This window comes from Natator depressus, chromosome 28 (genome assembly GCF_965152275.1).
Source record: "Natator depressus isolate rNatDep1 chromosome 28, rNatDep2.hap1, whole genome shotgun sequence".
In the NCBI taxonomy this organism is placed as follows: Eukaryota; Metazoa; Chordata; order Testudines; family Cheloniidae; genus Natator; species Natator depressus.
Window position 1 is genome coordinate 12195976 of NC_134261.1, and position 23874 is coordinate 12219849.

Genomic DNA, 23874 nt, shown 5'->3' on the forward strand with positions numbered 1-23874 from the left:
CGTACAGACAATGACTTGTTTATGCCCCTCGATAGATGACACACTGAAATGTAAGTGCAATATTGATATTCCAATTGATTTTTAATGAGCTGGTAAAAATGGAAAGGAAGCAATTTTTCAGTAAGTGCGCGCTGTGACACTTCTGTACGTTTCTGTCTAATTTTGTAAGCAAGTTGTTTTTAAGTGAGGTGAAGCTTGCGGGGGGTACACAAGACAGATCAGACTCCTGGAAGGGGTACAATAGTCTGGAAAGGCTAAGAGCCACTGGTTTAAAGACTTCCGAGTTACAGAGAACCCGCCGTTTACGCTAGTTTAAACCCGCAAGTGACCCATGCCCCACACTGCAGAGGTAGGTGGAAAAAACCCCAGGGTCTCTGCCAGTCTAACCTGGTGGAAAATTCCTTTCCAACCCCAAATATGGCGATCAAGTAGACCCTGAGCATGTGGGCAAGACCTGCCAGGCAGATACCGGGGAAAGAATTCTCTGTAGTAACTCAGAGCCCTCCCCATCTAATGCCCCGTCTCCGGCCGTTGGGGATTTTTGCTACGGGCAGTCGCCGATGGGCCACAGGCCATTGTAGGCGGTCTCCTCATCCCATCCCCTCCGTAAATGTATCCAGCTCAGTCTTGAAGCCAGTTCGGTTTTTTGCCCCCCTGCTGCTCCCCTTGGAAGGCCGTGCCAGAACTTCACACCTCTGACTGCTCGGCAGGTGCAGCGAAAGGGGACCCTGCCCCGAGGCGCTTCCATGCCAAACACGCCCACCCTGAAACAGAACAGGATTCGTATACTCCGGAGAGTGCTGTAGGGTGACAGCAACCCCAGCTCCCAGCCCCTCCGGAGCCAGGCCACACTCAGCTCTGCAGGGTAAACCCCCCCGCCGTTCAGGGTGACCCCCTTCTCCTCTGTCACTGACCCGGGTTGGGAGATTTCTGACAAATCTGGGCACGGCCAGAGAGCTGGGGAAAGAAATATCCGGAGACAGTTACTGGCTCAGGAAAGGGGAGATGGGTCCCTCACTTCAGACAGCAGAGCGCGATCTGAGTGGGGCCGTTACCCGACCATCACCCTAGGCGTGACATGATTTAACCCTGGCGGGTCAGCATCCGCACCCAGAGAGCGGGATGAGGAATGTTAGCTCTACCAAAGCTCATTCGTGCCTCAGTGACCCTGCGATGGGCCCAGCCGTTCCTGCTCATGCCAGTGTCACCAGCTGTGGTCTCTCTGGGCGGGAGGGTTGCGGGCAGGGATGCTGCGGAACGGAGATTTGGTCTCTGGGCTCCGCAGGGTGCAATCTCCAGGACGTTCTCCAGACACGCCTAGCATTGAACGTGACGTCTGGATTCTGGCGGATTTGTGGGATCTTCCCTCTCCCTCCCCCAGTCCCAGCCCCACTCAACCTGGTGCATGCCACTGGGGGGAAAGTTCTGTATACGGACCACTGCGGCAATGCCAGGATCCCTGGCCAGGCATCAGAGAGACAGCAGGGCAATCCCTTTTTTCAGCCCTGTCCCGGCCATCCCAACTTTTTTGGCCAAAGTGGGCATTTGTCGCTGAGTGGTGATGCCAGTCCCAAGCCGGGGGGAGGCAGGGCATGGGCGAGCAGCGATGCCAGCCCCAGCCTTTGGGAAATACGGTCACCCTAGACAGCAAGGGTGTTAGCTTCTCCATCCCCTGTTCTCACTGAGTGGTTTCACGTCAACTCAGGGCCTCAATAGAAGGAAAAACCTTCTCCCTAAGTCACTTGACTTCAGAAACCCTGTCATGCTTCCCTGCCGGGGAGTGGTGGGAAAGGGCAGGACGCTTACAGATGCCACATCTAAATCCTCAAGTATTGAGAGGCTTTGGAGAACCTCAGAAATCCGAACACCAGAGTTACAAACTGACCAGTCAACCACACACCTCCTCTGGAACCGGACATACGTGATCCGGCAGCCGTAAAGACCAAAAAATCCAAATTCAGATACAGTACAGTAGTGCGTGAAATGTATATGACAGAAAAGAAAGGGATAGCAGCCATTTTCTTCTGCATAGCAAAGTTTCAGAGCCCCCCCAGCCGTGTTCAGGTGTAAACTTTGGAAAGAACAACCAGAACGTTTCGTTCAGAGGTACGAACGTCCTCCGTTCCCGGCCTGTTCGTAACTCCGGTGTTCTGCTGAATTGCCAACCCCAAAGGCTCAGAAACCCTGAGGCAGGCTCACCCAAAATCATGAACGTGTCTTTACAATCATGAGACTGTGTCAAAAGACATTTGGGCTTCTTTTTATTTGCCCTCTGCTTTCTGAGTCTTCAGGGCGCACGGGGGTCCCATTTTGAAGCTTTCTCAGTAGCCACGAGGGCTAGAAACTTACTTTTTTCTTTAAGAGCGAAGGCTGAAATCATCACATGTCCACTGGACTCCAGGAGCTGGGGCTTTACGGAAAACAATAATCGTCATGAGAGTTGACAAGACTGAGGAAGGCCCCACCCCATCTGGTCTCAGAGCTCTGAGACATCACAAGGCTGAATTCCCCTCCTACCCGACTAGACTGGTTTGAGCATTGGCCTGCTCAACCCAGGGTTGTGAGTTCAATCCTCGAGGGGGCCATTTAGGGATCTGGGTCAAAAACTGGGGATTGGTCCTGCTTTGAGCAAGGGGGTTGGACTAGATGATCGCCTCACCTTCCAACCCTGATATTCTATGAATTGGATAGACCTTGTGGCTCCTTTCCACCAGGAACTGTTATGGTGGGAGGTAACAGGTGGCTCTGCTTGCTATCCAGGCTGACCCAGGTTCTTTTCCTGAGCACGCGAGCAAATGTTTAGCCTTTGGGAGACAATGTGTCCCGGTGTGCTTAGGGCACCAGTTGTCCTTGGAGAGAAGCCGTGGCAGACAGCCGAGTTGGCTCCGGCTTTGTTCTCTGAATTCAGAGGCAATTTGTCACCCAAAGCAACAACCTGGGAACCAGGCGTCGGGGTGGGCTGAGATTTCTGGAGGAGCAGGCTTCCCCTGGGCTGTTTCTCCGCTCCAAGGCAGGTGTATTTGAATAACAACAAATCATCCTTAGAATTAGCCTAGAGTCTGCTCGCTATTTCTCCTCCAAAGGTGCAAGGCCCAGGACATCTCTCGCTCAGCCGTGGGGCCACACTGGCCTCAGTAGGGTAATATAATAAGAGTGGCAGCACGAGTTATTATTTTAACAGCTTGCATGGGTGTGTATCTCACGAGGAGGGTGGGGAAGCCCTGGAATGGGTTCCCTAGGGAGGTGGTGGAATCTCCTTCCTTAGAGGTTTTTAAGGCCAGGCTTGACGAAGCCCTGGCTGGGATGATTTAGTTGGGGATCAGTCCTGCTTCGAGCAGGGGGTTGGAGTAGATACCTCCTGGGGATCCCTGCTATTCTATGAACCCTAATCTATGAGGCTATGAATTCATGCAATTATTATTCAGCGAGGCAAGGGCCTGGGCCGACGGGAAAACCTAGGGGCGCGTCCTGGAGGGAGAGGGGGGATCTCTGAGGTCCTCGGCACTGGGGGGGGTACTTGTCCTCAGCCCAGGGATGGGGCAGCAAATGGAGCGGGGAGGGGGGGCAGATGTGGGGAGGTGGGAATCTCTCTCCCCACTGATTCCCCCTGCAGCTGCAGGCCCTTGCCCAGGGTCTCGCTCTCTCTCCTCTTTCCCCCTGTCCCGGTCCCAGAGGGCAGACCCCAGCCCCTGCAGACCCCCCCCCAGCCGGCGGTGCAGCCCGGGACGGGGGGGGGTTTGCCGGGCACAGGAAGGGGCTGGAGCAGCCGGGAGCGGTGGGTGCCGGGAGGAAGGAGGCAGGAATCAGGGAGAACAAAGAACAAGATCATCAGACGCTGGGCGAGCAGCTGCTGCTCCCCCCCGGGGTTCGTGCTGGGGGGGGGGGGGAAATCCCCTCATTAACCCCTCCCTGCCCGGCCGGGGACTTGCTCCCGCTGGGACCAGCCCGGAGCCAGAGGCTGCAGGTAATGGACAGAGACCGTGGGAAAGTGAGGTATGGAGGGCCCCCCCCCCCGTGTCTGTGTCTGGAAGGGGAGAGATAAACACTAGGGTGGAGTGGGGGGGGGGGGAGACAGTGTGAATTGCAGGGGATTTGCCTGTAAAGGGGGGGGTCAAGTTCCGGCAGATCTTGCCTGTCTTCTCTGAACACCCTCCCCCCCCAAGTTTTGGCCTTTTTCTTCCCCATGAAAGCTATAAACTCCATGTCTATTCCCCGCCTTTCCCTCGCCAGCCTGCCCCAGATTTGCCTCCGGTTTCTCTGCACTGGCCCGTTCAAATCGACAAAAGATCTGCAAGTGTGTTTCCTCCCCCCCCCCCCCCCCCACACACACACACCCACACCCCGGTTTAGGTGGCCAATCGGTGCGCCCACTCCTTCGCTAAATAGCAAGGCAGTTGTGGGGTGCGGCTGCTTCTGGGGTGGGGAAGGCGTGCCCGTTCTCTGCCAGCAACAGGGCAGGGGCACAGGACGGGGAAAGGAGGGCCGTGTTCCCCCTATGTAGACTGACCAGCCCCCGGTCACCCGGTCTAGGCTTCCCCCCAGCTGCCCAAGGCAGCTCCCCACCCCTGCTGCTGGGCCCACACTGACTTTGGGCTTCACCGCCTGCCCTTCGCTTCCCCTGCCCATGTGGGTGGCCGTCGCTTCCAGAACATCTCTCCGCGGTTCCATCTCACTGGCCGGATCCCAATCCGCGGGTTGTTTCCGCCGGCCTCACCCCGCCCAGAGCTCCCGGCCTCCTACGGCTCGCACCTAAGTGGGTCCCAGGGAAGGTCTGTCTTCAGGTGACCTCTGCAGGACTTAGCGGTTCATTCCCGCTCCCTCCTTCCGCCAGGATCAGTGCACATGCTTTGGCAAACACGACGTATAAATGCACTTCGGAAATGCAGCCACCTCTGGGGGGGCAGCAGTCAGCAGCCAGCGAGGACAGCAGTACAGAGAGTACCGTGCAGGAGTTTGGAAAGAGCAGGAGAATTTTGGATAGGAAGAATCTTTTCCTCTTATGCCAAATGCTTGAGTGATTTAATGTTCAGACAGGGCTGCATCTGTGAAGGTCTCATCTGAGTGTAAAATATAACACCTCAATTTCGAAATCAAAGTCAATGTTTCTTTTTAAATCAGGACACTAAGGCTCAGAATAGTTTTAAAAAAACACTCATCTTCCCCTTTTTCCCGTCCTCTTGTATTAACAGTACAAAGCACTTTGAAAATCCTATAGATTATTCAACCTTCATGGTGTTTATATTTTTACACTGGATCGGCTTGGATAATTAAGGTAGGACTGTCCAGTTCCCCTTCAGAGTCTCACGCACACATACAATGATCCATTAAGAACATAAGAACGGCCCTACTGGGTCAGACCAAAGGCCCAGCTAGCCCAGTGTCTTCCAACAGTGGCCAGGGCCAGGTGCCCCCGAGGGAATGGACAGAACAGGGAATCGCCCAGTGATCCATCCCCTGTCGCCCATTCCCAGCTTCTGGCAAACAGAGGCCAGGGACACCATCCTTGCCCATCCCGGCTAATAGCCATTGATGGACCTAACCTCCATGAATTTATCTAGTTCTTTTTTGAACCCTTTTATGGTCTTGGCCTTCACAACATCCTCTGGCAAGGAGTTCCCCAGGTTGACTGTGCGTTGTGTGAAGAAATGCTTCCTTTTCTTTGTTTTAAACCTGCTGCCTAATAATTTTATTGGGTGACCCCTCATTCTTGTGTTATGAGAAGTAGCAAACAACACTGCCTTATCTACTTTCTCCACACCAGTCATGATTTTATAGACCTCTATCATATCTCCCCTTAGCCGTCTCTTTTCCAAGCTGAAAAGTCCCAGTCTTATTAATCTCTCCACATACGGAAGCTGTTCCAGACCCCTCATCATTTTTGTCGCCCTTTTTCTGAACCTTTCCCAATTCCAATATATCTCTTTTGAGGTGGGGCGACCACATCTGCCCGCAGTATTCAAGATGTAGGGGTACCATGGATTTATAGAGAGGCAATAGGATATTTTCTGTCCTATTTTCTATCCCTTTCTTAATGATTTCCAACTTTCTGTTCGCTTTTTGACGGCCGCGGCACGTCGAATGGATGTTTGCAGAGAACTCGCCACAATGGCTCCGCGATCTCTCTCTCGAGTGGTAACAGTTAATTTGGACCCCGTCATTGTGTGGTTCACTGCCCACGCTGGGCAGACTTTACAAACACATGGGCTCAGGCAAACCTTCATTTGGCATGACGTCCCCCCCGCCCCGGCTTCTTTCCAGGAGGCCACTCGCATAACCGCTCCATGAGGTAATACTCTGCAGGATCAGGCCCCTAGATAGGTCCCCCTGCCCTCAAAAAGCTTTTGCAAACACCGCGTGGGGAGGTTCAAATGCACAGCAGGGAATTGTTGCCATTGGAAGTCAGACCAAACCGGTCACAAAAACGTTTCCGTTCGTCCGAGTTTGGCTAATTTCCTTTTAACACACAACTCAAAAAGCCAGCCATATTTAGCGCTTTTCATTTATAAATCTCAAAGTGTTTTACAGAGGAAGGTCAAGGTCATTATTTCCATCTGGGAAATGGGGAAACTGAGGCATGGTGCGGGTGTGTGTGTGTGTGTGTATAGAATAAACCCCCCAACCCGTGGCCAGAGCAGATACATACCCTCTTTGCAGTTGCTGTCCCAGACCCTGTGATTCTGGCACACCGTACCCATTCACGTCATGTAACCGCGATGGTTCTGCGGCCCTGGGGGACTTTCTGTGGCCATTTATGTTCCTGGGTAAATTTCAACAAAAGTGTACGCGCAGCTGACATTCACCCTAATGAGGGTTTCACGCGGGAACAGCCAGACCCCGTCGTTTTCCCAAGGGGCGCTCCACCGAAATACACTTGTTTAGCATCAGAATTTGTCTTAACTTTACTCGTCTTACCTAGAGCCAATTCCTTTGCCATCGGTAAATGGGAAAGGCTCACTCCTTCAGGCTGACACTTAATGCTTCACACCTGCTCTTCCTTCTGAATTGGGAGTGCGGTTGTCGTTGAGGGACAATGTTATGCTGACCCAGTGACTAACCTCAACGTGAGAACATTTCTGCCAGCTGATCCAAGTAATTGGTCTCTTATGCAGTGGTAAGCCAGGGCCAGTGAAATACTGTTTTAGCCATTTTTTTTAAAAGCACACAAAAATAAATAAATTACATAAACTGATAGGTAATGGCCAAGAATGAGGTTTATAGGACCTTTACATGAAGTTACAATTTATCAACCGGTGTGGAGCTTGCCGGGAGCATTTCTCTGGCAGATAAGTGACTGTTTTATTGTGTCTTTATCTCCTGGCTATTCAGGTGGTGACAAACCATATTCTGCTAATCATAAAATCGTAGAAGATCAGGGTTGGAAGGGACCTCAGGAGGTATCTAGTCCAACCCCCTGCTCAAAGCAGGACCGATCCCCAACTAAATCATCCCAGCCAGGGCTTTGTCAAGCCTGACCTTAAAAATATCTAAGGAAGGAGATTCCACCACCTCCCTAGGGAACCCATTCCAGTGCTTCACCACCAGGCGTTTCTCCCATCGCCACTGCGCAGCCCCCGGGTCCCTGGAAACCAATGGTTCTCTAATCAGTCTCGGGCACCCGATACTCCAGTCCCGTTCCCTGGCCCGCTTCGTACCCTGCCTTCCAGCACTGGTAGTCTGACGTCTTTCACTGTCTTTCCTCCACGGGCGGTCAGCTGGAGTCTCAACCCAGCTGGCTTCCATGTCCTGGGGCTTCAGTCACCTCCCATTGGGAACCTGCAACACATATCTGCTCCCGTCAGTGGTCAGCCCAGACTAAGCTGAGCTGTCCCCTTTTAAACTCTGATCCCCTCCTCGCTAGGCCTCTCATCTTCACTCTCAGTGAGATGACCCGGGGCACTTGCCCCTCTGGTTACTGTTCACTTTCGGGGACCCAGAGTGGCCTTCTCGGCGTTTTTAGGAGCCCCTTTGGTGACCCGCGCATGGCTGTGTGTTCCCAGCAGAGCTGGGAATAGTTAAATATCCCAGAGTGTCCTGCAGCTTAACGCAGCTGGCTCTGGGATTTTACTGCTTGGAAATGAGCTTGAATGCCTTGAACGCTGCATGCCCCGCCTTGGAAAAAGGTTAGAACTGGAAAAAGAACAGAGAAGGGTCGCAGAAATGATGAGGGGTCTGGAACGGCTTCCATATGAGGAGAGATTAATAAGACGGGGACTTTTCAGCTTGGAAAAGAGACGGCTAAGGGGGGATAAGATAGAGGGCTATAAAGTCATGACTGGTGTGGAGAAAGTAAATAAGGACGTGTCGTTTACCCCTTCTCATCACACAAGAAGCAGGGGTTGGATGACATTAAGAGGCAGCAAGTGGAAAAGAAGGAAAATTGGAATTACTTCTTCACACAATGCAGAGTCAACCTTTGGAACTGGCTTTTAGGGGGCCGTTCTGAAGGCCAAACGTATAACTGGGTCGAAAAATGAATGACGTCATTTCACGCAGGATAGGTCCCTCGGTGGCTATTAGCCAAGATGGTCAGGGAGGCAACCCCATGTTCTGGGTCTCCCTAACCATCTGATTGCCAGAAGCTGGGGCTGGATGATAGGGGATGGATCACTCATTCATTGTCCTGTTCTGTTCATTGCCCCTGAAGCCGGCCACTGTCAAAAGACGGGATACTGGGCTAGATGGACCCTTGGTCTGACCCGTGTCACTATTCTTGTGTCTTATACAATTGTAAGACGGGAAGGGACCTTGAGAGGCCATCTAGTCCAGTCCCCTGCACTCATGGCAGGGCTAAGTATTAATGAGCTTTACCCTAATTATAGAGATTTCCATTGTGTTAGTGGAGAATAGCTGTCCACCACACTTTTGCTGGGGAGAGACCTTCATTAAAGCTCCCCCTAAGCCCTGCCAAGGTGGGGACGTTCTCCAGCTGGGACTAGCCCCAGGCGCTGCTGACGGGAACTCCTGACCCAGAAACTCCCAAGGGATTGAGAGAGACCTCTCCACTCCCTATATGTCTGTGAGCCCCAGAGCTGCTCCCACCATTGAGGCCAGAAGGGATCGTTAGGTCATCTCGTCCGACCTGCTTCACCCAGGCCCTTCCATTTCTCCCAATAATGCGTCCAATAACTTGCTTTTGGTAACACGTCTTCCTGCCTGGGATCCCTCTTCCCAGCACATGCAGAGCGGGGCCAGCAGCGGGAGAGAGAAAGCCCCCGAGAATGGGATGGTGGCCACGCCTCCCATCTAGAGGGTGGAAGGAGAGAGGAAAGTGGGGGAGAGAAAGGGACTGAAGAGGGTGTCAGGAGAAATGAGTGAGGGGGATTGCCAGATTCCCAGACACTCCTGCTGCACCATCCCTGGGCACAATCATGTTCCTGTGAACAAGGTGAGGAGCAGAGAGAGGAAAAACCAGCCCCTGGCTCTCCCTGTTCCCCCTGCATGCTGCCCTGGGGATAGTGTCGGGGGGAATCCCCCCAGAGTGGCTCCTTTGGTTCTGCTCTTTCCTAGCGTTGGATTCAGACCCTGTCCCTGGGAGGGATTAGAAATGTCTCCGTGGGTTTAGTGCTGCAGAGTAAGGTTAATGTCTCGCTCCATGCGACCAAGGATCAGGGACGAGAAAGGGCCGCAGCAAAGCCAGGGAAGGAAGGGATCCCCAGGAGGATGCGGGGGGGGGGGGGTTCCTGCTGGAAGGAGAGGGGCAGTGAATACGTGGGAGGTGGGCGCTTCTGGGCAGTTGTGTCTGGAGGTGGGAAGGGGAGGAAACCTACAAGGTGGAGAAAGGGAGGGGAACAGGCTGGGACTGGTTTAGTTTGAGGCTTAGATTCGGTGAACAGACCCTGGGGGTTTTAGTGGGATTTGTGAAACGGGAAACAAACCCCCTGGCTGCTGCAAGATATGAAGGGGGCACCCTCCAGGGAGGCTTAGGAGAGATTCCCCTCCCTCATATCCAGCTCCTCACAAGGAGGAGGGTGTTGGGCTTCCTACCAGGGAGCTCTCCCTGGACCCTGCTCGGGGCAGCATCTCCTGTATCCGTCTCTGGCTAGTAGGTGTGTGATGGATCTGCTGGGAGAGACGAGGGGCTCTCTCTTCGCCCCTCACCCTGGTGTTTCCTGGATGCTCTGAGCGGGGTGGGGGTGGGCCTCTGTTGATAACAAACCATCCAGAGTTTCCGTTTGATTGGCTCCTCTCCCCCATGAATAGTGGGGCTGTGAGTGGGGCACTAGGTCCTGAGTGTGGGACTCTTGCTCTTTCAGGGGCCGGTGACCTTCGAGGAGGTGGGTGTGTGTTTCACCAGGGAAGAGGGGGCTCTGCTGGACCCTGCTCAGAGAGCCCTCTGCAGAGACGTCATGCTGGAGACCTGTGAGAACGTGACCTCGCTGGGTAAGGATTCCCGTCCCCTCGGTTCTTGGCAGGGGAAATGCAGGGTTACGGTTCACGTCGCCCTCACAATGCCACCTTAACTCTGCCCAGTTTCAGCATCGCCCCGACCTGCCAGGGACGCACACACTCGCCCTCTGCCCTCCCCTGCTACCGACCGCTCCGGGAACGGAGCCCAGGAGCAGTACCGCACAAAGTCTAACCCTTACCTTTTGCTCCAAAGATATTTGGGTTTCTTTCTGTCATAGCAAACAGAAGCTGCCTGCCCCTGGCCTGCACTCAAACCCTGACTCTACTCCACGGGAACCGGCTCAGGTGTGCAGAATGAGGCCACCCCTTTACCCTCTCCGGCAGGAATCCTCCGGAGTCGTCATCTTCACTTACCCCTCGCACTGCAGAGCACGAGCATGCGTGCCCCCAGACCTATCCTGACACAATCTACTACACTCAGCATGGCCATGGGGCAGACCCGGTCCCTCCGGGGTCACCCGCACCTCCCTCCATACCACAGTCCCAGCTCCGCCAAGCTGCCCCAACTGCTCCCTCCCCCATCCGATTACAGCTACGGCTGACCCCGTGCACGCAGCCGGAGGGCATGCCGATAAACGCTGGGATTCCCGTCTGTGAACGCAACACAAACAGTGGCATGTTCTCTTAGTCCTTCCTCGTATCTATTGTAGATTGATAGATCTGAGTGCCGGAAGAGACGATCGGGCATCTAGTCTGACCTGTATAACAGGCCATCGAATTTCACCCGGTCACGGCTATACTGAGCTGACTACCTTGTGTATGACTAAATCATCCTCCCATCTTGACATCCTTCAGGAAAAGAAGTCTCCAGTTCGTGTGGTCATTTGTTAACCTTTGCACCACACTTACAAAACCATTCCCAGTGGCTCTTACTCTCAGGAGTTGTGTGTGTGTGGACGGGAGCGGGGGCGGTCAGAGTTAAGGTTACACTGTGAGGGTGGTATGTACTTGAGCTCTTCATTGTCTGGTTTCCCGAAGTCTACGTTTAGCCTTGTCCCTATGGTGAAAGGCATGAGACCACACTGGGCAACTTGACTTTCCTTGAACATAGTTTATGGGCATTTAATTTCCTTGATTTTTTTTTTTAATTGTTGCTTTTGCTATTATACCTGTGTCTACACTCGAGCTTTTGCCAGAATAGACATGTTGGATGGGGGGAGAGGGATTTTCCACAGCCCTTATCAACAGAGGGATGAGAGCAGATCATGTCAGAGTCTGCGCATGTGTTTTCAAGGACTTTTAAAATATTGCTCTGAACCCAGAAATGTTGGTATCCGAGGGCAAAAACTTCCAAGAGGAACTCCTGCGGGACGCAAGCGAAATGCCGAATGCACAGTGCCTGAAAGATATCGGTGGCAGGGCTGAAATGTCTATCCCCAAGTTCAATGGCCCCAGTCTGTTCTCTCGGTCCAAACCATTATCGTGATCGTAGATGACTGGAAATATTGTGGCTAATCAGAGAAGCCTCGGCCTCGCGGCTTTTCATGCACACGTCGCGTGCCTTTCAATCGCTGACTCCTCGCTTTTCCGCGTGCCAAACTCCTCAGTTATTCACTTTTGCGACGCTGCCTCCCCGTCGCGGCCGTGGGGTGGCGTGTGAGAGACGTGGCAAGTGATTGAGATCAGTCAGATAATTAGAACCGTAGTTCAAAGTTTTTTAGAACTTTTTTAAGGGGCGGGGGTTGTATTTTAGGGGGGAAAAGGGAAGGAGGAGAATCCGGGGAACTACATCCTCACCTTGCCTCAGGGTTGTCGGACGAGATGCCCTCTTGATGTCCTTTTCAGACTGGATTTTACGATTTATCATCCTAGCCCTTCACTTTGCCCGTATCTCCCTGTGGAGAATGTGGGCATTCTTAATTATTATTCTTTTGTCATGAACAATAGGTATGACTCAGTTTCCTCTCTCGTTTTGCTTTGTTACCCACTGGGGGTGAAGGCGTTAATTCCTCTTCTGGGACCGGGGAATTAATGTCTGTTGGAGTAAGGTAGGCCTGCCCAGGTTGGCAGGGATATGCTATAAGGAACTGTCCATATATGAATGGAGTGCCCTGGAGAGACACAACGACCGGGCATCGGTTTGTGATGACCGTGAGCCAAGGGACCATCTCGGGACAGAGGGACTAGGTTATAAACAGACAGGGCCGGCTTTAGGTGTTGGCGACACGGGTGCCCGCCCGGGTGGTAGAAGAGGGGCATGATGCCAATGGGCAGAGGGGCGCCCAGAGCGGTGAGTGACAGTGGGGAGTGCAGTGAATGGGCAGAGTTGGGGGGACATAGGGGGTGTTGCCCCCCCCCCAAACTCACAGAGGTGATGCATGGGAAGGCGCCCGGATTTGTCCCTGCTTTGTCCGCATGGAGGAACGTTCAGAGGGGTGAGCGGTGATGCGCAGAGTGCATCCCCCCGCCCCCAAACATTCCTCTGTGCCCTCCTAGGGGGCTCTGGGGGGCTTGGGGGGGGCAAGCAGCAATGCCAGGTGCTCCATGCATCTAGGGCAGTTTCCCCATGTGGGTGCAGAAGGGGTTCAGGGGCTCAGAAGGGATTATTCATGATTATTATTTTGTCTTTTACAAATAATTTCAGACATACGTCTCAGCTGAAAATCACCCTCAGTTTTATCAGTGGCTCCACTCTCTGCTTCTCTGCACTAGCCCAAGATGGGGTCCATCTCCCCTTCCGTCTGCCAGGGTTCGCGCCTTCCCTTACGTTATTTTTGGGAGCATGCAGAAACCTGACTACAGGAGCCAAAGATTTGATCCATGTAAGGCAGGGGTCTCAAACTCGAATCACCAGGAGGGCCACATGAGGATTCGTACGTTGGCCCGAGGGCCGCATCACACCCCTCCCCCCAGTCCCCACTCTGCCCCTGCCCTCCGGGTGCAGCAGGGGGCTCAGGGCAGGGGGTTGGGGTGCAGGAAGGAGTGCGGGGTGCAGCAGGGGGCTCAGGGCAGGGGGTTGGGGTGCAGGAAGGAGTGCGGGGTGCAGCAGGGGGCTCAGGGCAGGGGGTTGGGGTGCAGAAGGGAGTGCGGGATGCGGCAGGGGGCTCAGGGCAGGGGGTTGGGGTGCAGAAGGGAGTGCGGGATGCGGCAGGGGGTTGGGGTGCAGCAGGGGGCTCAGGGCAAGGGGTTGGGGTGCAGAAGGGAGTGCGGGATGCGGCAGGGGGTTGGGGTGCAGCAGGGGGCTCAGGGCAAGGGGTTGGGGTGCAGGAAGGAGTGCGGGGTGCGGCAGGGGGCTCAGGGCAGGGGGTTGGGGTGCAGAAGGGAGTGCGGGATGCGGCAGGGGGTTGGGGTGCAGCAGGGGGCTCAGGGCAGGGAGTTGGGGTGCGGGCTGCAGGAGGGGTTCGGGTTCCGGCCCTGCGCCGCTTACCTTGAGCGGCTCCGGGGTGGCAGGGGTGCGCGCCGGGGCCAGGGTAGGCTCCCTGCGTGCCCTGGCCCCGGCCCCGTGCCACTGTGCTCCGGGAAGCAGTGGGCACCCTGTCCCGGTGGCCCCAGGGGGATGGGGAGCAGAGCACTCCATGAGCTGTTCTTGCCTATGGGTAGCTCCCCCGAAGCTCCCGCGGGTCCCCGTTCATGGAGTTCTCTGCTCCCCTTCCCCCCGGGGTCAGTGCGGGGCCCTCAGCACCACGGGGTTGGCAAATCCGCGGGCTGGATCCAAAGCCCTGAGGGGCCGGATCCGGCCCGGGGCCATAGTTTGGCCACCCCTGGCCTGGAGGTAGGCTAGGGACACAGCGCGCTGGGGAGGGTCCGAGGGGGGAGGGCCCCACGGGGAGCTTGGCGGGCCGCAATAGCCGCTTTGAACTCATGAAGGTTGCAAGGATCCATCCCCCGCTCCTGCTGTGGTTCGGCAGTTCAGAGTTTTGGAGCCGCTCTACATTGGTGTAGATTTGTCTGCCAACCTTTCCAAGATTTGCTGCTGGTCGGGAGGAATAAAGAACACTTCTATGTTCTTCCATACTTCAGTCTCTGTATCCTGAAGTAAAATCACCAGGCCAGGCTCCTGTTGTCTATACACCGCACGTGTTGTGAGAGAGAAAGCGTGGTTTTTTGCCAGTTCTGAGACAGACATTGCAGATGGGCTGATTTAGTGGGGGCTTGGTCCTGCTTTGAGCAGGGACTTGCACTAGATGGCCTCCTGAGGTCTCTTCCAACCCTGATCTTCTACGTGTGTTAAAGCTAGAATGTACAGGTTCCCGACAAATTAATTCCTAATACAGGGAATTTTTTTTTCAGAATAAGCACTGGCATCAACTTTCGCAGTTTTGATTAGCCTAATCAAGTGATGATTCTTGTAAAGACGTTGTCGGCGATTTAACCGTGTTTTCCAAGTCCAGAATTTTGCACTTGTTTATGTATTTACATTCTTGCTTTTTATTCTGTAGCTGACGTAGAAGTTGCTAAGTTATGCAGTTATAACAACAGAACCCCCGGCGAAGCAAGCTCAGTGTGGTCTGTGTTCTGTTTGACTGGTTTTTTAAGCCTTCATCTCGTGAGACTCCAATTTTTACAGTTATGGACAGTGGAAATTCCAGGAGCAGATGACGCAGTGTCCATCACGTTTTACTGGAATATGTGAAAGAGCGTACTTCTCTTTTAAATGACTTACTCCTGGTGGTTTGGTTTTTTTTAATTTACAAATACAAAAACGAAATGGGTGAACTAAGTTTTTATTCTGTGTGTTTGCAGAGTTATTTGAAAGCAGTAACAGCCCAGCCCGAAGGAAAGCTGACCTATAAAGGATCCTCTCTCTCATGGCATTGTATTAAACCAGCCCGATAGAACTTCTCTGCTCTATCAAGTGGCATCTTTTACAATGTGCAGACAGATCGGTTCTTCTTTAAAGCATTTCAAAGTTAAATTTTTTTTTTTTTTTTTCCCAAATCACAGGATGTGACAAATTTTCTTGTAACTTGGCCGTTCTCTCTGGTTTTTGCCTTCAGATCCGGGCGTCCAGAGAATGGCGGCTGCTGGCCGGGAGCCCAGCTCTGAAGGCTGCGCTGTCCCCATCGGCAGCCCCGAACGAAGGGTGGCCTGGTATCTGGTGTATTGCCACCCTTACTTCTGCGCTGTTGGAGTCGGAAGCAGAGATCGCTCAGGACAGTGGGGGAAAGTGGTTGGGAAACAGGAAATTTTGGGGAACAGGTAGCGAAGAAGCCTGCAGGGACTGAGAGCGGAAGCGAGAACACCGGGAGCAATGGCTTCTGGAGTCCCAGGAGGTGGAGAGGGGTGAGACCAGTGGGAGGAAGGGGAGTGGGTCTCATAACGAGTGACCGGGCTAGCTGCACCCTGTCCCCTTCCGGGTCTCTCTGAGTGCCCCCCCTCAGCTCTCAGGCCGCAGGCTCTTCCCTCTCCTGCAGTGGAATTCTGCAATTTTACCGCGACCGACAAAGGGCCCTGGGCGACAGTAACTTACGTATGAACCTCGCTTGCCCAGCAAATCAGGCTGAGTGCAGATACCTTCGTCCGTCTGGGGTCAGTGTTGTAGAGTGACAAAACAGGCATCTTCAAACCCTAGCAGTGTTTATTTTGGAGAAGGAAAAAGGGACGCCCCGGGGTTGCCTCCCGTAGAGACGTTCGAAGGGGGAGAACCCAGTCGAGGCGTGGAGAACAGCCCGTATGGCAAACAGCCAGGCTGGGAGTAACGTGTCCCAGTGCCCAGGGTTGTTTTCCCACCAACTTACGCAGCATCACCTTGAGGGGTCCATTAAACCTCTCCACTCGCCCGTCGGTTTGGGTTCGTAACCTGCTCCCAGGCTCGGCTCAAGGTGGGGTCCTCCCTCTGTTCCCTGATGAGTCCCCGTTGCGCTCCAGCTCTGCCTGGGCATCCTTCATGGGGGGTCTCCGCATCAGGGTATGGGTCACCTTAAGTCTCGGTGGGGTTGGATGGCCACTCTTCTGGGTCAGGCTCTGATCGGTGCCCAAGTAATCCCCACCTTGCTAGCCCTTTCTTCCCCTCTTCTGCTGGTCGACAACCGTATTCACGTAGGATCTCCTGGATCCCCAGCCAGTCCTGTCCCAGGACCACAGGATAGGCCAATTTGGGGGGCTGCACCCACCTGGAGAACCGAGTCATGGTGGCTAGTTTCCAGACTTACCCACACGGTCGAATATGGCCATATGTCCCCGTGGATATACTAGAGATGTGTCTCAGTCCCTGCCAGTCTAGGTTTGGTACCGGGCTGGCCCGGATAAGTGTCTGGCTGCAACCAGTCTACCAAGGCTGTTGTGGAGATCCCGTCGACTCGTATGGGGGTCAGGAGTTTCTCTGGACCACTTTTCCGGGCCTAAGGGCTGGCTATGCACACCTGCCCATAACTACAGTCCATATAGGGGCAATCTCACCAAAAGTGCCTGGCCACACTCATAGCAGCGATCTTGGTTCCTCTTGGTCCCCAGGTCTGCCTTTTGTCAGGGCTGGCCCCCCTAACAGATCCTCCTCTCTCTGGGCTGTAGGTCGGCTGGCTGGCCATCTTCGGTTGGGGTTTGGATTAGCAGGTAGCATCAGGGGCACGCGTTGTGGGTCCCCTGGTTGGGGCAACTGCGTCCCCCCTCAACTCCCTGCTGGGCCATCCCTCTTGCCCAGGCTCTCGGGTGTACAGGGTCACGGTTTTGCCCCCCTAGGCTGCCAAATAGCCTTCCATCAACTTGACGGTCTCGGCCAATGTCGCTGGCCGACGTTGCTGCATCCCCTCCTTCCCCCACGCACACCGGGGAGGATTTGGGTGAACTCTTCTAAAGTGATGGCTTCTGCCACCTGGGCCCCGGACCATTTCGTGGGCTATGGTTCTCGGCGGAAAGTTTCGGGATTGATGCCGGTTTGATCCAAGATGGCTGCTTTCTCCTTCTCGTAGCTCAGAACGTCTTCCGGTCCAGATTCCGGGATGCCGCGTGGGCCGGTCCCATCAGGTATAAGGCCAGGAGGGTGGCCCAGGGGCCATGGTAGCCACCTGCTCAAAAGTCACCAGAAACGCCTCCAGGTCATTGCCAGGCCCCACCTTTGTGAGGTTTATTGGGAGGCCGACAGGTGGGGTCCCTTCTGGCAGCCCAGCTGTGGCAGGGGCAGGTGATCTTGTGGGTTGCACCTGCTGGACCAACTGTTCTTGTCGCACCTGGTGTTGTGCGGCCAGCTCCTGTATCATCTGTTGTTGCTGGGCTGCTGTAATTGGTCACCTGCTGCTGGGGGGTTTCCAGCAGCCGTTTCAGGAACTTGCCCATCTCCTTCTCGGGTCAGAGTGACTGCTAGTCAGGACAGAGGGGTCGTCAACTCATCAGCTGTCTCGCCTACGGGGCCTTTCAGTGGGAGCCGACCGGCGCCCGCGTTCTCCATTATGCGTCGCAGGCCCTGTACACCCCGTCCATCTTTAACTGCCCCCCAGTTAAGTCCACCTGCCTGCCCTTCGCCTCAGGGCAGTACGGCCCAATGGCCAGAGTCAATATGGGCACCCTCTCACTCAGACTGGAGGGCCTAGTGGCCAGAATCAATTCAATTTCCCTCTCCCTTGGGCTGTATGGCCTGGTGGTCAGAGTCCATAAAACAGCCCCCCTCAGCAGGGCTATGCAGCTTATTGGCCAGAGTCAGGGAAGTGGGCCACCACCAAGGAGGGGGTGGTGGCCAGGGTAGGGGGACCGGGGCTCTCCCTTTCCACCGGGTCCCCGTCCAGGGCCCTGGTAGTGGCAAGCATCCGTGCCACGGAGTTGGCAGGGATCCAGCTGAAACACAAAAGCTGGGTCACTAACTGGGTCCACTGCCTGGCTCCCCTGGGCTTCTTCCTCCTGTATCCCCTGATGCCGTGTCCGTGACGTCTTCAGGGTCTCTGGGGTCCCCAGGCTGCGCTACCCCAGTGACTCTGGCCTCCACAGGGGCATCCGCAGGGATCCAGGTGTCTGCCTAGGTCTCAGTGTCTCCAGCTCCTGCAGTCTGGGGCTTTGGCTGTTCCCTGGGCTGGGAGCCAGCGGCGTGTGTCCCGCCTCTCCCACGGTCAGCCTGGAATGAGCTGGGCGGCTCCCTTTTATACTGAGACAGCACTTGGAGCATGCCCAGCAGGGGCGAGGGGGCGTGGCTTTCTCTGCCCAGCGTGTGGGGTTAACCCCTTCTTGTCCAGTGCAGGGCCTGTACGCCCCGTCACATCTCCACACCCAGGGATGTTCATACTCCCACCCGTTACATCCGACTCACTAGATTCCCTAATTCTGCAAAATGTGATTTCCTGACACCTAATGCTGCTGAGATCCTGCATTCAGTGATCTCCCTGCCCTTCCTGTTCCTGACTCCACCGAACCCCACCAGCCCATGCTGGCCGTTCCCAGCTTCCCCAGGACTCTCGCATTGTCTCTGGACCGCTCGGTCAGCAAGGAGCAGTGCTAGGGGGACTTGCCCTCTCTCTGGCATCTTCACTTTCCGGCACATGGTTTTACCTTCTTTATGTTTTAGGAGCCTCTTTGATAATAACTAAGGCTCCGTTTTAGTAAAAGTTCTGCACAGGTCACGGGCCCTAAACAAAAATTCACAGGCCCGTGACCTGTCCATGTCATTTACTAAAAATACCCGCCGTGACAAAAACTTGGCTGGGGGGCCAGTCCGGGGGCTAGGGAAGTGGGGGCTGCTGTTACCAGGGGGGGTTGGTGAGGCTTCCTACCGGCTCCGTCCCTGCAGAGTGTTGTGTACCTTTGGGTACCTGGTGAGCTGACCCTGGGGTTTTACTGGTCTACAATGGACTGTGGTTGAACTTATATATAAACCTATACATTCAGCTGATCTCCCCTTTCTTTCCAATTTACAAACTTGCTATCATTTCCCACCTGGAACAAGGGGAAGAGTTTTGGGCCCCAGAGGTCAAAGGAAAGAGAGATCCTTAGAGTTCCCTACACTGGTGAGGAGACATTAAACAAACTCAGAATCTGTAAGTGTCTGGAGGAAAGAGCTGGGATTCCACACAAAGACCATGAGAGCTTTCTAAGTTCAGGAGTCTCCTCAGCAGGTGACTCATGCCTCATATCACTCATGCCCTCCTACTGATTCTGACTGACACCTGGCAGTACCTCCCTCCCTTCCCATTGAGAGCTTGGGTGGGATGTTGAGGCAGAATTGATCCCTTCCTCTCTCCCATAGAAGGGAAGAGTTTGGGGGAATTCAGATCCCGATTTTTATTTTCTCTCACTCTAGCTCTTATTTTGGTTTGCCCTTCCCTTTTCCTGAGGCTTCTCTCTGTATCCCAACAGGTGATGGGACGGTGAGTAAGAACAAGGAGCAGAAACCCCAGCATGAAGACGCTGAGCAAGTGGAACCAAATGGGGTATTATCACAAAGATCCAAAGGGAAAGTGTTCAGGAGTAATGAGCAGCGAAAAGCCTGTCAGAGTCAGGAGACACCGGAGAGCGAACGGGGAAACCAGAAAGGGGAGAATGTACGTAAACCCATGAATAGGTGGGGAACTCAGAAGGACCTCAAAGAAACAGTAATCCAGCAGAAAATACTCACAGAAAAGAGAAAAAATACATGCACTGAGTGCGGGAAACATTTCAGTTACCACTCAGGCCTTGTTAGACATGAGATAATTCACATGAAAGAGAGACCCTATGAATGCAGCGAATGTGGGAAAAGTTTCACTCAGAGCTTAAAACTTATTACGCATCAGAGAATTCACACAGGGGAGAGACCCTATGAATGCTGCGAGTGTGGGAAACGCTTCACTCGGAGATCAAACCTTTTTACGCATCAGAGAATCCACACAGGAGAGAGACCCTATGAATGCAGTGAGTGTGGGACAAACTTCACTGACAGTTCAGCCCTTCTTAAACATCAAAGGATCCACGTGGTAGAGAGACCCTATAAATGCTGTGAGTGCGGGAAAAGCTTCACTCAGCAAGCAAGCCTTCTTACACATCAGAGAATCCATACAGGGGAGAGACCCTATGCATGCTCTGAGTGCAGGAAAAGTTTTACTAGGCGCTCAAACCTTATTACGCATCAGAGAATCCACACAGGGGAGAGACCCTACAAATGCCATGAGTGTGGGAAAAACTTCACGGACAGCTCAGCCCTTCTTAAACATCAAAGAATCCACACAGGAGAGAGACCCTACGTATGCTGTGAGTGCGGGAAAAGCTTCACGAGGAGCTCAAACCTTATTACTCATCAGAGAATACATACAGGGGAGAGACCCTATGAATGTTGTGAGTGTGGGACAAACTTCATTGACAGCTCAGCCCTTCTTAAACATCAGAGAATCCACACAGGAGAGAGACCTTATGAATGCTATGAGTGTGGGAAAACCTTCACTCAGAGCTCAGACCTTATTAGACATGAGAGAATCCACACGGGGGAGAGACCTTATGAATGCTGCGAGTGCGGGAAAAGCTTCACTCAAATCTCAAGCCTTATTACACACCAGAGAATCCATGTGGGAGAGAGACCCTATGAATGCTGTGAGTGTGGGAAAAGCTTCACTCAGAGCTCATACCTTATTAGACATCAAAGAACCCATAAAGGAGAGCATTTATGAATGCTGTGGGTGTGGGAATGGCTTTACTCAGGGTTCAGCCCTTTTTTATCATAAGAAAGTCCTCACCAGAGAGAGATCCTCGCAGTGCTGTGAGTGCGGGAAAAGATTCACACAGAGCTCAGACCTTACTACGCATCAGAGAATCCACATATGAGAGAGACCCTATGAGAGTTATGAGTGCGGGAAAAGCTTCACTCAGAACTCATCTGTCATCAGAGAAACTGTAAGGGGGAACAACACTATGAAACCCTTGTCTAGAACTGTCAAACTTTTTTTAAGTCTTTTGCTGTTTCCGACATGGTGACTTTAAATGCAGCTTGCACCGTTTGCGTCACCATAGTCCCTCAGCTCCCCCAGGTGAGTGGCCCACTTTTGCCTCTTGCAGCTCAACCTTCTTTGGGTTTCAGAGTAGCAGCCGTGTTAATCTGTATCCTCAAAAAGAAAAGGAGGACTTGTGGCACCTTTGAGACTAACCAATTTATTTGAGCATAAGCTTTTGTGAGCTGTAGCTCACGAAAGTTTATGCTCAAATAAAATTTGTTAGCCTCTAAGGTGCCACAAGTCCTCCTTTTCTTCTTTTGGGTTGAATCCCATGGTCCTTTCTATCAACCCCATTGTCCCATGAGTCTTAGAAGTATGTGTCCTTCCTATCAGGAATGTCCAGGAATGTCTATCTCCTCAGGTGGAGGACATAGGTATGACCTCAGCTAGCTAAATGGAGGTAAAATTTACTTGGCCCTGATCACCATGATTTCCATGGAGTTAGCTAGTTTGCCTTCGCTTTTCTTATGTAAAAAAACAACAATTCTTCCTGTAAAGCCATGTATACTGGCTGGGGTGATCTAGAACATTTCCTCCTGACCTGACCTAACCTCCATCACATTTTCTAGTCTAAACAAACCTGGAGAATCACATTTTTACCCTTCCTACCACTGCCAAGTTGTTGTTCGAGTCACCGCGTACCCGTCTGAGGAGAGATTGTCTCATTCCCCGTTCTCACAATGCCCAGGGTTGCGCTGAACTGTAGTTGTTTTTCCTTCCGTTTTTCTCATTTAAAATAAATGTTAATATAACAAAAAGCAGGAGTGGGGTGGGAAGAAAAGGATATGGGATGTGTCGGAGGGATCCCCTCCTTCCCCATCACTCCAGAACTCTAACCTTCCGTCTCAGCCATGCAGAGGTTATCTTCTTTATGGAATCATACAATCATAGAAGATTAGGGTTGGAAGAGACCTCAGGAGGTCATCTAGTCCAACCCCCTGCTCAAAGCAGGACCAACCCCAACTAAATCATCCCAGCCAGGGCTTTGTCAAGCCGGGCCGTAAAAACTGCTAAGGATGGAGATTCCACCACCTCCCTAGGTAACCCATTCCAGTGCTTCACCACCCTCCTAGTGAAAAAGTTTTTCCTAATATCCAACCTAGACCTCCCCCACTGCAACTTGAGACCATTACTCCTTGTTCTGTCATCTGCCACCACTGAGAACAGCCGAGCTCCATCCTCTTTGGAACCCCCTTTCAGGGAGTTGAAGGCTGCTATCAAATCCCCCCTCACTCTTCTCTTCCGCAGACTAAACAAGCCCAGTTCCCTCAGCCTCTCCTCATAAGCCAAGTGCCCCAGCCCCCTAATCATTTTCATTGCCCTCTGCTGGACTCTGTCCAATTTGTCCACATCCCGTCTGTAGTGGGGGGACCAAATTTGGCCTCACCAGTGCCAAATAGAGTGAAATAATCACTTCCTTCGATCGGTTGGCAGTGCTCCTACTAATGCAGCCCAATAGGCCATTAGCCTTCTTGGCAACAAGGGCACACTGCTGACTCATATCCAGCTTCTCATCCACTTTAACCCCTAGGTCCTTTTCTGCAGAACTGCTGCCGAGCCATTCGGTCCCTAGTCTGTAGCGGTGCATGGGATTCTTCCATCCTAAGGGCAGGACTCTGCACTTGTCCTTGTTGGACCTCCTCAGATTTCTTTTGGCCCAATCCTCCAATTTGTCTAGGTCACTCTGGACCCTATCTCTACCCTCCAGCGTATCTACCTCTCCCCCAGCTTAGTGTCATCTGCGAACTTGCTGAGGATGCAATCCACACCATCCTCCAGATCATTAATGAAGATATTGAACAAAACTGACCCCTGGGGCACTCCGCTTGATACTGGCTGCCAACTAAACATGGAGCCATTGATCACTACCCGTTGAGTCCAACGATTTAGCCAGCTTTCTATCTACCTTATAGTCCATTCATCCAATCCATACTTTTTTAACTTGCTGGCAAGAATACTGTGGGAGACCGTATCAAAAGCTTTGCTAAAGTCAAGATCTATCATGTCCACCATTTTTCCCATATCCACAGAGCCAGTTATCTCACCACAGAAGGCAATCAGGTTGGTCAGGCATGACTTGCCCTTGGTGAATCCATGCTGACTGTTCCTGATCACTTTCCTCTCCTCCAAGTGCTTCCAAATGGTTTCCTTGAGGACCTGCTCCATGATTTTTCCAGGGACTGAGGTGAGGCAGACTGGTCTGTAGTTCCCCAGATTGTTGTTCTTCTATTTTTTAAAGATGGGCACTATATTTCTCTTTTTCCAATCGTCCAGGACCTCCCCTGATTGCCACGAGTTTTCAAAGATTGTGCTCAATAGCTCTGCAATCACATGAGCCAACTCCCTCAGCACCCTTGCATGCATTAGATCCAGACCCATGGGCTTCTGCATGGCCAGCTTTTCTAAATAGTTCTTAACCTGCTCTTTCACCACTTGAGGGCTGCTCAGTGTCACTAGGGCTGGAGATCATAGATTCATAGAACTGGAAGGGACCTCAAGAGGTCCCTCTAGTCCAGTCCCCTGCACTCATGGCAGGACTAAGTATTATCTAGACCATCCCTGACAGGTGTTTGTCTAACCTGCTCTTAAAAATCTCCAATGGTGGAGATTCCACAACCTCCCTCGGCAGTTTATTCCAGTGCTTAAC

The 23874-nt window shown here is 53.1% G+C and overlaps 1 protein-coding gene across 1 annotated transcript in view; it reads left to right on the forward strand.

Moving 5' to 3' along the window:
• LOC141978940 (uncharacterized) overlaps nt 1–21375 on the forward strand; it is a 44046-nt gene extending 22671 nt beyond the window's left edge. Inside the window, 2 exon segments of the mRNA XM_074941341.1 lie at nt 19892–20899; nt 20901–21375. Coding sequence (XP_074797442.1) covers nt 19892–20899; nt 20901–21060 — 1168 coding nt within the window. The 3' untranslated portion in view covers nt 21061–21375.
• The last annotated feature ends 2499 nt before the right edge of the window (nt 21376–23874 follow it).